Source organism: Miniopterus natalensis, chromosome 15, assembly GCF_054644295.1.
Source record: "Miniopterus natalensis isolate mMinNat1 chromosome 15, mMinNat1.hap1, whole genome shotgun sequence".
NCBI lineage: Eukaryota > Metazoa > Chordata > Mammalia > Chiroptera > Miniopteridae > Miniopterus > Miniopterus natalensis.
Window position 1 is genome coordinate 5,741,154 of NC_142095.1, and position 12,116 is coordinate 5,753,269.

Here is a 12,116-nt window from a genome sequence, read left to right on the forward strand (position 1 = left end):
TCCATTGTGGTGCCAGGAGCCAACCTCAATTTATTAGATCTCCTGCGAGCCTATGGACTGCCCAGGGAAGGAACAGCAGAGGCCTGAATCTGTCCTTATGAGAAAAAGCAGCCCCTTAAAGTCAGTTCCACAGGTAAAGTAGTGAGCTGGACAGACCCTCTTGTCCACCTCAGTGTGCCCTGGGGGAATGCAGGCCCCAGCCAGGAGGCCAGGTGAGGCCCCAGCCAAGTGGCAAGGCCCCCCCCCCCGCCCCCCGCGAGGAGGCCAGGGAGCGGGGCCCTGCGCAGAGAGGAGGCCCTTTGTTCTGTCCTTAGGCAGGCACTTCATTCAAAGGTCACTTGTTCCGGTCTTGCAGAAACTCATTTTTAACTTCCTGGCTGGGATGTGGAGGCGTTTTGTTAATTTATTTTTCGAGGTGGTTGCTTTTTAACTGCATGGTCACCAATTTACATTAAGATTGTAGATAAAGTTTTTGCTGCTTTAGAAGTATTCCATTTACATGCAAATACCTAGGAAGGACCGCCAACCAGAAAATTACAGAAATTCTGAGGGACAATATAGATGCTAAAAAAATACATTTAAACGGAAAATAAAAGAAAAAATGTGACTTGGCGCTGAAGGATGTGCCAGGCCAGGTCCTTCACACATGTGACCTGAGACACGTCTGGGGGCCGAGTGTCTGTCTTTGGAATGGAGCTGACAGGCCATTTTCTTAATGCCCACTAAGAGCCAGGCATGGCCACAGGGCGTTCTGAGCAGTGACTTATTCCAACCTCTTGCCAAGCTTGCAGGGCAGGAGATGCTCTCACACTGCAGGTGGCAAAGGCAGAGGCTCTCGAAGGCTGAGCAGCTTCTGAACTCTCACAGCCAGGAGGGCCTGCAAGTCGAGCCTCAGCCTGGAGCAGGGTTGTCTGCTGGTGAGGCGGGGGAGGGGGCAGGGGCAGTGAGCAGGCCTGGTGCTCCCGTGTTAGGGAGGGGAGGCCCTGGCGGGGGCCCGGCCAGTGAGGAGGTCTCCCCTAGGGAGTGTTTGTGCAACCAGGTGTGGTCAGGAGGGTCGTCACCGAGGCTTGGAGGCCAGAGACATGTGGCACCCAGGAGGACGCCCCTGCGGGACTTGCGGCAGAGTGGGGCCCGGGGGCAGCAGGCGCAGCCCTGAACCCATGTACCCTCGTTTGCAGAGTGCAGCTACTTCTCACCGCCCACCACGGTGATCCTCCTCATCCTGCTGTGCTTCGAGGGGCTGCTCTTCCTCATCTTCACGTCGGTGATGTTTGGCACCCAGGTGCACTCCATCTGCACGGACGAGACGGTAAGCAGGTGGCCTGCCACCGCTCTGCACCTGGGGTGGGGGTGGCCCCGGGCAGGTGTTGCAGGGAGGGCTGCCTACAGGCCGCCCCGGTGTGCAGGGCACGTTCTCCATTAGCGGGGACGCTGATCTTTGTGCACAGAGTCCTCCCCCCCTTGGGGTTGGCATGGTGGGTCACACCAGGAGTGGGCCCAGCAGCCTTGGTCACGGGTTCCCTTTGTCACAGGTCCTCCCATGAGGGTTCTGTCTGTGCACTACCTTGTCGGGCACTCTTCTGGGCACTGGGATGCCTCCTATCCGGGGGCCATAGGCCTAGAGACTGGGTTACAGCACCCTTTGTTGACCACCCTGAGGGCACAGGCAGTCAGCTCCCCAGAGGAGGTGACTTCATGACTAGGTCCCGAGGACAGAGTTGGGAGACAGCCCTGCCTGAGCCTTGGGTAGCAGGTTCTCTCCTGGCCTCTGGTCACCTCTGCTTGGCCCAGCCCTGGGCCTCGTCCATTGCTTCTCCCTGGCCCTGCCTTCCACCTCGGGAGCCTCGAAGCTGCTGGGCTAGAGCCCCCTCCCCTGGTGCCCCTGCCACCTCCTCCCAACCTTCCTGAGATGTCCAAATGCCTGAAGGTATGCAGCCCACAGCTGTGATGTGGGCATCTCTTCTCTTTTTGGCTTTGGAGTCCCCTGTGAGATGCCCAGGAGGGAGCAGCAGAGTCATGAGGTCAAGAGTCCATCCTAGCTTCCCAGGGTCCCCTCAGGGGGTAGCTCTCAGCAGTCATCCAGGGCCACTGTAGGGGGCTGCAGGCCACCAGGTAGTCAGCCCTGGAGGCTCACATGAGGCTCACATGCTCGCTGCTGCTGCTGAGGCCCCTCCCCTCGGGTGTGGAAAACCAGCGGCAGAGGAGGTCAGTGCGCCGGGGCTCCTGGCTGCCCACGCACCACCGTTTGCACCCGTGGGAACTCCTGACAGTTTATAGAAGGCTGGGGGCTCTCAACAACTTTGTCTTTTATAAGAAATAACATCTTTGCAAATGAGTTTCTATAAAAATAGTAGCCAGTGGCGGATCCAGCTGTGAATCCAGGCAGTAAACACAACCAGCTTCTCTGTGGGAGGCCTGCAGGGGACCCGGGGTGACTTCTGGCCCCCGCCTGCTCTTGGGGTGCTGCCAGGCCTCACAGGCCATAGTCCGAGGGAGCTGAGAAGAGCCTTCAGAGCCCTGGCCCTAGCTGTTCTGCCCCTCAAGGAATCATGTTGGAAAGGAAAGAAGAAAGGCAGGCAGGCCCCACGGCTCATGGGAAAGGGGTCTTCCCTTCACCTGTCTTCTCCAGGTCTCTGGGCTGAGAACAGAGCCTCAGGCCCCACCCCTGCTCTCCCTCACCGGAGACCGCGGCACAGACCAGCTCCATCCGTGGTGGGGGCGCTGACTTTTCCCACAGCCCCCATTTTCCCTGTGAGACTTGGTGGGGGGATAGTGCAGGCTCTGTGACAACTGCTGAGGTGGCCTCGGGTCACACTTCTCCCCACAGGAGCCCTGGGAGGACCTTTGCCGTGACTGAGGCTGACTGGTCTGTCCGTGTGGCCCCTCTGACCTGTACTAACCCGTCTCCTTCCTCCTCTGGTGACTTCTCCCTGACCCAGTCTGTCCCTCCTGTTCACCTTCTCAGTTGTGCTTCCTGACCCTCCAGGCTGGCGAGTCTGACCGGGCCAGAGCTGCCCTTTGACTCGTTCCTTTGTTTTTGTCTACAAAATGGTCATGGTCACTTCACAATTCCTGTGAACCAATCCCACGTGAGCAGCCATCATTGGCTCTCATGATCCCCAGCTCTGAGGCTCCTGTGCCAGCGCCTGCGGGCCTGGCACCCCCACTCGGCCCAGCACCAGGTGGAGCCACCCCGCCCAGCCGGCCAGGACCTAACCCGCACCTGATGGACGGACTGGGAGTCAGGGCCCAGGCACCTCCTGATTTGCTCATTTCCTGCCCTTCCTGGAGGGACTTTTAAATACCCGCCTGCCCCCCCCCATAAATTTTTTTTTTAGCACAGGAGAGCAAGGGAAGGAGGTCTGTCATGTAGTCGGCTTCACGGCTTTAAACGGGAAGCACCAACTCCACCCGCCGCAGGCCAACGGGCAGCCCTAGCCCGCAGCGCGAAGCGCTTGACTGAAGTGTGGTTGTTCTCGTTTTCAGGGGATAGAGCAACTGAAAAAGGAAGAGAGAAGATGGGCTAAAAAGACAAGGTGGATGAACTTGAAAGCCGTTTTCGGCCACCCCTTCTCTCTGGGCTGGGCCAGCCCCTTTGCCACGCCAGACCAGGGGAAGGCAGACCCGTCCCAGTACGTGGTCTGAAGGACCCTGACCAGCACTGCCACTCACACACCTCCCAGCACCGCCTCGGCCCGTTCTCACGCCCAAACCGAGAGCAAACGGCTGCTCAAACTCCTTTATGTCTCGAGTAAAATGGCTGAGCATTGCAGAGAAAAAGGCCCCATGTTTTATTTTTAAAAGGTCCTCCTTTCTACTTTTTGGCAACCGAAGCTGCTCTTTTTTCCTTTCAAAAGTCACTCTTCTGGCCTCTGGTTTCCTCTCTGCTGTCTGTCTGGCGTGACTAACGTGGACGGTGCTGTCTCCGGGCCCCCTCCTACTAACGAGTGAGACGTGAGGCTGGTGCGTGGAAGGACCGGTCCCGACGCCTGGCTGGGGAGGCACAGGAGGGCCGTGATCCCCCGTGGCCGGGAGGCAGCGGCGGGTGCCCCGATGTGACTCAGACCCTCACAGAAGATGATGCTTGCCCCTTGTTGCCCATGGGGCAAGATCAGGGCTGGAGCCCTAAGAAGGGCCCCTGGCACTGCAGCCTCCTCCCCCGTGTGGACACGGTTTGCCTCCTGACCCATGAATCAATTGCCTGTCTTGTACTTTTTGGACATGGGGGGCGGGGGGATGAAAGGGGTCTGGGGTCTCATTTGTATTCTGAATCACCAGTTATATTCCCTCTGATTATTTGGAAGAGTGTGAAGGAAAGAAGTCTTTCAGGTTCAAAATGCCTTACACACAATCAGAACAGGAAAAAGTGCCAGTTTCAGGCGAGCCCCACCTCCGTCAGCCTGCTTGCTCTCACCCCCTCCCTGCCTCCTAGCAGCCCTACCATCAGCCCTTTCCTCGTGTTGTAAGTCGCCAAAGCGGGTTCGCTTTCTGATATTTAGACCCATAAATGTGCACGTACCCATGTATTGTCTGTATTGATCTGGAGGCTGCCGCCCTGGCCTGGGCTCACCAGGATGCAAGGGCGACATCCCAGCCCCCTGACTTTTCTGAGTTGCTAGGTGGCCATGCCAGCCTTTGGCATCAGCAGGTCCACCTGAGCCTCGGGTGCTGCGACTGGACGGCTTCCCCTCGGAGGCACTTCCTGTCTGCTTGCGAGAGGAAGGCCTGGAGACGGGCTGGGGAGACAGCCAGTCAAATGGGGAACTTACCTGAATACTGATCATCAGTTCTCACATGGATTTGTTTTTTCAGGCAGTGGCCACAAATCTTTTTAGCTCTTGCTTGGGTGGGGGTGGGGGGTAAGGTTTATTAAATGCAGTTGTGGATGGGGAGACTGTGAATCCAGCCATGTGGTTTTTCAGAGAAGTGGAACGTGCGCCTCTTTTCAATTCTGTCAGTGCTTCCACCTGGAAACCAAATGCAATAAACATTTTCCAAAACCTGTTGTGATTGAGCTCTGCTTCTGCTCCCTTCCAGTGTCACCTGCGGCCAGGACCAGTGACCGGTCCGGCCAGTCTCCGTGTCACCTGCAGCCAGTGACTGGGCAAGCCAGTGCGTTTGCTCTGTGGCAGCGTTTGTTTTCATTGCCTTTAAAGGACATCACTTGTATGCTCCCTCTCTTGAAGTTTTTATTGTGTCTTTAAAGGACATTAGGAGCCCTCTTGAGCAAACTTGCCCCACCAGCCTCTCCTCTGGCTTTCTATGGCCAAAGCCCTTGTGTGCTCATGGGCTCTCAGTTGCTACGGAAAAAGCTGTCAATCTGCGGACTTTGCTTCTCAGGTTGGGCCTGGGGGAAGAGACCCTGTCCTTGCCCACCCAGCCGAAAGCCAGAGGAAATCGCTGAAAACCTCCACAAACACTCCTGTGTGTTGCTTTGAGGAGCTCCTGTCAGCCCTTCGATGTTTAAAGAGCTCTGCGACCTGGGTCAGTTAACTTGGACTCGCCCCAGGAGTCCCTGCATTTTTCCTGCTTCATGTTCATTGAGACAGAAGACACTTTGCTGAGAGCACCGTGACTACAGCGGGTGGCTGTCGTCCACAGTACAGTGAGTGGCCTCCTGCGTGCTGTCCACACAGAGGAAATGGGCCTCCCCACGCTGTGTTCCCAGACTGGGCTCCTGAGAGGCCATTTCCACACAGGTGGGACAGTGCTGAATGGCTCACGCATGGGAAGCGGGCCCGTCGCAGCCACAGTCTTCCCAAGCACTGTCCTTGGAGAGGAGTGAAGGACCGGAGGCAACGGCGAGTTAAACTAGGCGACTCCGTGTTCATGGCAACCGGGTGAATGCAAAAGGCCAGGTCCAAGCAGGTCTGCAGATTTGCATGGTGACTGGTGCACGCACAGCGAGTCGGGGTAGCTGTGCCCGGGCCAAGTCCCCTGCCAGTCGTAAGCAGTGCATCTCGGTTGTACTTTTTCTTGGAAGAACCCAAAGTGAGACACCTTGAGGGGCCAGCTTTTAGCTCCTGGCTAGGCTGCTTAGTTAGGATCTGCCTTCCTGGTGCAGAATCTTCCAGATGAGGTCGATTAAGCATTTATCACCTATGTGAGGTGCGGCACACCGAAACCCAGGCCTTGGAGGACTGGTGGCGCGAATGGCTTTTAAGTTGCTCTCTTTTCAAGACTTGCAGTGCGTCAGCCTACAGGGCGAGCCAGCCAGTAGAGGTGAGGGCCCCCAACCTAGAAGGGGCCTTTAAATGACAAGGAAACGTGAAGAGAGGCTTTTGTTAGAATTCCAACCAGGAATCCTTCCCCCATGATGCACAAAGCCAGTGCCTCTGACGGTGTGGCCCCCAGACCAGCAGCCTCGACATCACTGGGAACTTGTTAGAAATGCGCTTTCTCAGGCCCCACTCAGGGTGGGGCCCCGCAACCTGCCTTTCAACAGCCCTGCCGTGATTCTGACCCATGCACAAGTCTGAGAATCCACTGGGGGGTTGCCCTGCAGGTGGTCCTGTGTGCTGCTGAGCTCAGGGTGATGCTGAGCCCCTCTTCCTGCGGCCGGCTTCCCAGGTAAATGGAAGCTGAGAAACAGTGAGAGCGGGGAGGGAGCCACATCATCAGTGTGGCCCGCAGCCCTGCACGCCTCCTCATCTGGCTGGTTTCTGGACCGAGGGGCTCTGGGTGGAGAACCGTCTAGAAGGGTGAGGGGGGAAAAATAGAGCCGGGGTCCTCCAAGTAGAAATGGGGGCTCCCAGTGGTGAATGATCAGAGCCTGGGCAGACACTGGCACTCGTCCTGGCCCTTGGTTCCCACCTGGGGACTTCCACACCCGGGGACCCCTCTTCATCTGCATGCACAGGAGCCGGTGGAACTGACCCAAGGAACCATGAAAGACCCGGGCAGGCACATGCTGTCAAGGACAGACAGGGAGCCTGCGTTCCTGTGGCTGGGGTCCTGGAGTCTGGTGGGGGACCCTGGGCTCAGCCTGTGGTTCTGGTCCCTGCTCACCACTTACATCCTGTGACCGTGGGCAGTGACTGACTCCCACCCACTTCTCTCTTTTGTAAAGTCAGGATGGTGCCCCCAACCCCCCGCTGATGTGAGGGCTGAGGGGAGTGAGTGTTAGCACAGCGTCTGACGCGTCGACGGCCTCATAGTGGTTAGAGCTGCGCCTGTCAAACCTCGGTCACAGCTGTTCATGATTCTTGAGATCAGGTTTGCAACAGCATTTTTATAGCAAATAAGAGCTAATGCATTACACTGTATAGGACCAGCATCGGTCCGTGAAACTTTGGGGGGTACCTGCTGGGTTGCAAGACAAGTATTTCCTGTTGTGAGCTGCAGTAAAAAGGTGTGACGCCCCAGTGAAGGGAGTTCTCCGGCTCCGCGAGGGGCACGTTTTCGGGCTGCAGCGTCTGACTTTCCACACCTGGGACCTGGGGAGCAGGGGCGCGTGCTGCTCTTCTCTACGGGCCTCAGCTGAGTCCTAACAGCGTGAGCTGGAGTCGCCGTCTCCCTCGGAGTCTAGGTCCTGGTACGTTCATTGTGGGTTATTCGTAGGTTTGTTTACAGATCGCAGCTCGCGTGTCACTTAGGCCATCCAGGCCCACAAGGCCCAGGTCACACGCTGCCTGCAAGAGGTGCTGGTTGGGCCGGTGCCGGCTGCCAGGAAGCGACGGGTCCGCCTCACCGAGCCAGCCTGCTGCCTCCGCCCGCACCCCTCCAGCTTAGGGCCTGCCCTTCAGGACACCTCCAGATCCACACAGAACTCCCAATCGAGTCCTTCCAGGAAAAAGGAGCCCCCTGGGCTCCTCCTGAACCCGGGAGTCCGGCCCTCAGGCCTTTTGTGCATCAGACTTGAAATTTCTTCTCTCCAGGCTCAGGAGACGTCCCACTCCTCACAGGTTTGTCCACTTGAACTGCCCAGGAGCTTCACCTGGTGGCCGGGCCGGGCTCTGCCTGGAACTTTCTCCAGGCCCGTGGAGGCCGAGTGTAACCCGCAAGCCCTCGCCCAGGAACATGCCCAGGAACGGAAACCAGTCATCCCGGGGCTCTCCTGTGGCCCCCTCCCCGGCTCCCCTCTGCCTTTGAGATCAGCACGGGCAGGGCGAGTGCTTGCAGGGGGATGAAGAGGACTTGGGCGGAGAGAAGACACCAGTTCTGAGGCGTGACCAGCAGGACAAGCTTGGCCACTGTCATGGCCTTTCAACCCGTCTACTCAGGTTTCGCCAGTTGTCCCACTAATATTCTTTCTGTGCCAGGATGCCCGTGGCATCCTGTCACGCCTCTCGTCTGCCAGTCCGCGGGAGTCCCCAGTCTTTCCTGAGCTTGATGGCTTTTGTTTTGAGGTGAAATTCACGCAACGTAAGTCTAACCACTTTAAAGTGCGGCCCTGCCACCCAGTACTTTCGTGATGTACAACCACCACTTCTATCTGGTTCCAAAGCATTTTCACTAGACTTCGGGCCTTCTGGAGCTCAGGAGCCTCATGCCCTGTAGAGCACCCTCCCCACGCGTCTGCTTTCTCGCGATCAGGGCGAGGCTGTGCGCCGGGGCGCCCAGTGCACAGGCGCAGGAGGGCGCTATGTCTCCGTGATTTAACTGACTTGGTTAAGGTGGTATCTGCGGTTTCCCTATTGTCAAGCTACTGTTTTGCCCCTCGCAGTTAATAAGCATCTTATGAGGAGACACTGAGGTCACATTCAACCCACAATTTATTTTTTAACCCTCACCCGAGGATATTTTCCCATTGGTTTTGAGAGAGAGTAGGAGGGAGGGAGGGAGGAAGGTTGATCTAAGAGGCATCAATTGGTTGCCTCCTGCATGCGCCCCGACCCAGGTGGGGGTCAAATCTGCAACCCAGGTATATGCCCTTGACTGGGAATCGAACCCACGACCCTTTGGTGTGGGGGCTGACACTAATCATTGAGCCACACCAGCCAGAGCAACCCACAATGTTTTCAGAGCCCAAGAAACTTAAGTCTCTGCGATGGTGTGGGGAAGAAAGTGCTGGAGAAGTGGCCCAGGGTGTGGTCGGGTCTGTGTGCACACCTCCGCTTCTCTGTCTGCACAACAGAAAGGGTGAGACCGGCTCTGTAGGGTCCTGGGTGGGAATGAGCAGTACCCACACCCGACAAACCCGCAGCGAACCCCCGGCTTCCGGAGGAGATGGAGAGGGCAGAGGCCGCGCTGGGCACCGACAGCCTCTGTGGGGTGTTGCGGGCCTGCGGAGCCGGCCCGGCTGCGCCTTTAGCCCTTCGGCGCTTCTCCCTTTGCCCAACACCTCCCTTCTGTGGCCTGGTGGCCGAGTGGCAGCCGACACCCAGAGGTAGGTGAGTGGGCAGCTTGCGAGAGGCCGCAGGGGGTATCCACGGCATGAGCAGGCCGGACACCAGCGCCTCCCCCCACGGTGGCCCCGTGCGCCCCCGGCTGCCGGCTGCATGTCGCTCGCTGCCCACCCATCTGCTTCCTCAGCTCACGTGCTGTTTGCACCCTACGCTCGGCCCCTCGCCCCACCGTCTTCATGCGCGTGCTGCCCCGACCGCCTCCCGTGGGGGAAGTGGCCCCAAACGCGCAGGGAGGAGCCACCTTTATAGCGGACTCAGCCCACGTGCGGAGAGGCCTGCGCGCTCCTCCCCGGCCACCTGAGGCCTGGCCCCGCGCGCAGCTGGCCTGACTCAGGCGTGGGGCTGGGCAACCCTCGAACCTGGGGGGGGGGAGCACAGCCCTGGTCCCGTGAAGGCCCTGCCTGCCTTGACCCTCCGCCCCGCACCCCTGCACCCCCCAGCCCTCTGAGGGGCCTCAGCGCTCTGCTGTGCCAGGGCTGGGGGTGCACCCGAGGGGCACAGCCCGTCCCCTGCTGACCCTCTGTCCCGTTGTCCCTCCAGGGCATCGAGCGCCTCAAACGGAAGCACCAGCCCCGGGAGAACCAGGCCAGCTGGAAGAATGTCAAAGAGGCCTTCGGCGGGAGCTTCTCCCCGAACTGGTTCAACCCCTTCTCTGGACCATGTCAGCCACAGCTGCTCAACGACAGGGACTGGGTGTGGCAGGTGTCGTCCATCTCGGACACCACGGAAACGGAGACAGAGGAGCAGCTGGAGGACAGGAACGAAGACTCTGTGGAGGTGGCCGACGAGTGACTGCTGCGGGCAGGGCCAGGCCGAGGAGTCGCTGTCACTGCCAGCGCGGCTACAGGGCTCACGGGCATGATGCCCCCCTGCACCCAGTGGCCCTCGCTGGGCACTGCCATCCTTGCACCCCTCCCTCTGCCCATGTTGGGCCAGGTCTGGGGGTGGGGCCGGGACCACGGACCACAGGGGAGGACATGGGACTCTGAGTGTGTCGAAGTGGCCAGAGTGGGGCCGCCAGGAGCCACCCTCCAGGGCCGGGCGTCCTGCAGCCTCGCCCAGCAAAGGAAGCTCTGAACCAGGCAGCAAAGAACTTGCCTTTGGCTCCTGGGATGTGTGTCCTCTCTTGGGAAGGGAGGCGCTGCCTGCTGGCTTTTGAGAACTCGGGGTGAGGCTGTGATGGAAGACTGAGCAGGGACGGCCTCAGGGACCTGGGCGGGACACTGACTGGGATCCCAGACCCCCTGCTGCTGAATTAGGAGAAACGGGGCGGTCACAGCTCCCTGCAGGTCACAGCTCCCTGCAAGTCGGGCTGGACAGGTGGGCTGGACACACACCCGGGTGGGACGCGTCCAGGACAGACGAGCCTCCGTTATGACGGCAGCAGCAGGCTGAGCTCCTGCCCACAGGCACCGGAATCGGCCCGGTCCTGCCTTCGGCTGCGGCCTCACGCGCCGGGGGTGGGAGGGCCGCTCCTCCCAGGTGCACTTCATTTACTCCTTCCTGGGGGGGGACCACCACGTGGGCAGAACTGACGGATCTGCCTGTGTTTTAGGCCATTTCTCCCAAGACTGTGTCCCTCTTGTCTTTGAAAGGGTGGGAGGTGGCCAGGGCCTGCTTGTTGACCCAGGACGACAGACAGCCCCCCACACACTCTACCAGGAGGCCCGGACCCTGTCACCCCATTTGAAGCGTGAAGGCCTGAGCAGGGGACCCCATCTCAGTGGTTGCTGGAGCATTATCACCTGCACAGAGGGGTTCAGGTCCCTGTTTGGTACAAGAGTGGGTTCCGGCTCCCGCTCCCAAGCTCAGCCTCTGTTCTCGCTGGCGCGCTGCCGGCTGTCGGCACCGGGGCGCGGGCTTGGCACTGCGGCGGCGCCCGCCCCCGCGCGGTGTTTCAGGGCCCCTCCCAGCTCCAGGCAGGAGAGCATCCTGGTTGTTCCAGAAGGGTAAAGGCTGTCGGACACCCCTGCCTACACCTGGTGACCCCCCAGGCTCGGGGCTAGTTACTAAGAGGGCTGGCGTCCACAGAGCCACTCGGTCCTCCCCGATGACCGCCCAGGAAAGGGTGATGGCGGGGCTGGCAGAGGCAGAGCAGCCGGAGGCACAGGCCCCCACCCCTGGGCTGCAGGCCTGCTTTCTTGGTCCGTATCAGCTTTAATATTTACTAATATTGTGAGGAGCCTGGTAGCGTGCAGTCTGGGCAGGGCGCCTTGGCTCTGACCCCGGAGGCTGGCATTTGTGGTCCTAGCCCAGAAGGCAGCCCTGGGCAGCACAGTGGGTTACACCCGAGACTCCACGCCACGGAGGACCGCAGTGCGGGCCGGGAGGCAGGTTAGGGTTTAGAATAAGGGAAGAGGTTTGCTGGTCTCTGCTGAGCTCAGAGGTGTGTGGAAACTGGGCCCGAGACCTGTCCTTGCACAAGGGCCTAAAATGCTCTTCCTTGGGCCTGCCTGGCCTGAAAGCAGAGGGACCCAGCAGCCCCAAAGCCACCGTTTCAGACCCAGCCCCCCTTCCTGGGCCCATCTCCACACCAGGCCTCAACCGCAGCAGACCCTGCTCAGCCCTGAGCCTCATGTCCTTACACCGGTGACGCAGCGGGCTGTCTCTGGTGGCTGTCCGGAGGCTGACATCCTGCTTGGCCTCAGGCAGAAAGCATTGCAGCTGATGTCAAAGCCAGAGGAGGGCCGGCAGGGAGGGCGGCCAGCTGGGGAGGGGCGGCACTGACCTCCACCTTTCTCTAAATAAAAAGCTCTTCACAACCTCAGT

At 59.5% G+C, this 12,116-nt stretch overlaps 1 protein-coding gene across 3 annotated transcripts in view; it reads left to right on the forward strand.

The window, feature by feature from the left end:
* Positions 1–10,632, forward strand: part of ZDHHC3 (zDHHC palmitoyltransferase 3) — a 36,419-nt gene extending 25,787 nt beyond the window's left edge. Inside the window, exons 6-7 of one of the 3 annotated variants that reach the window (XM_087824808.1) lie at positions 1,179–1,309; positions 9,888–10,632. In XM_087824808.1, the coding sequence (XP_087680934.1) occupies positions 1,179–1,309; positions 9,888–10,139 (383 nt within the window). In that variant the 3' untranslated portion in view covers positions 10,140–10,632. Of the gene's footprint in view, positions 1–1,178; positions 1,310–3,486; positions 5,001–5,037; positions 5,655–9,887 lie in introns of those variants that run through there. The other 2 variants (XM_087824809.1, XM_087824810.1) reach the window with 2 other exon arrangements.
* The last annotated feature ends 1,484 nt before the right edge of the window (positions 10,633–12,116 follow it).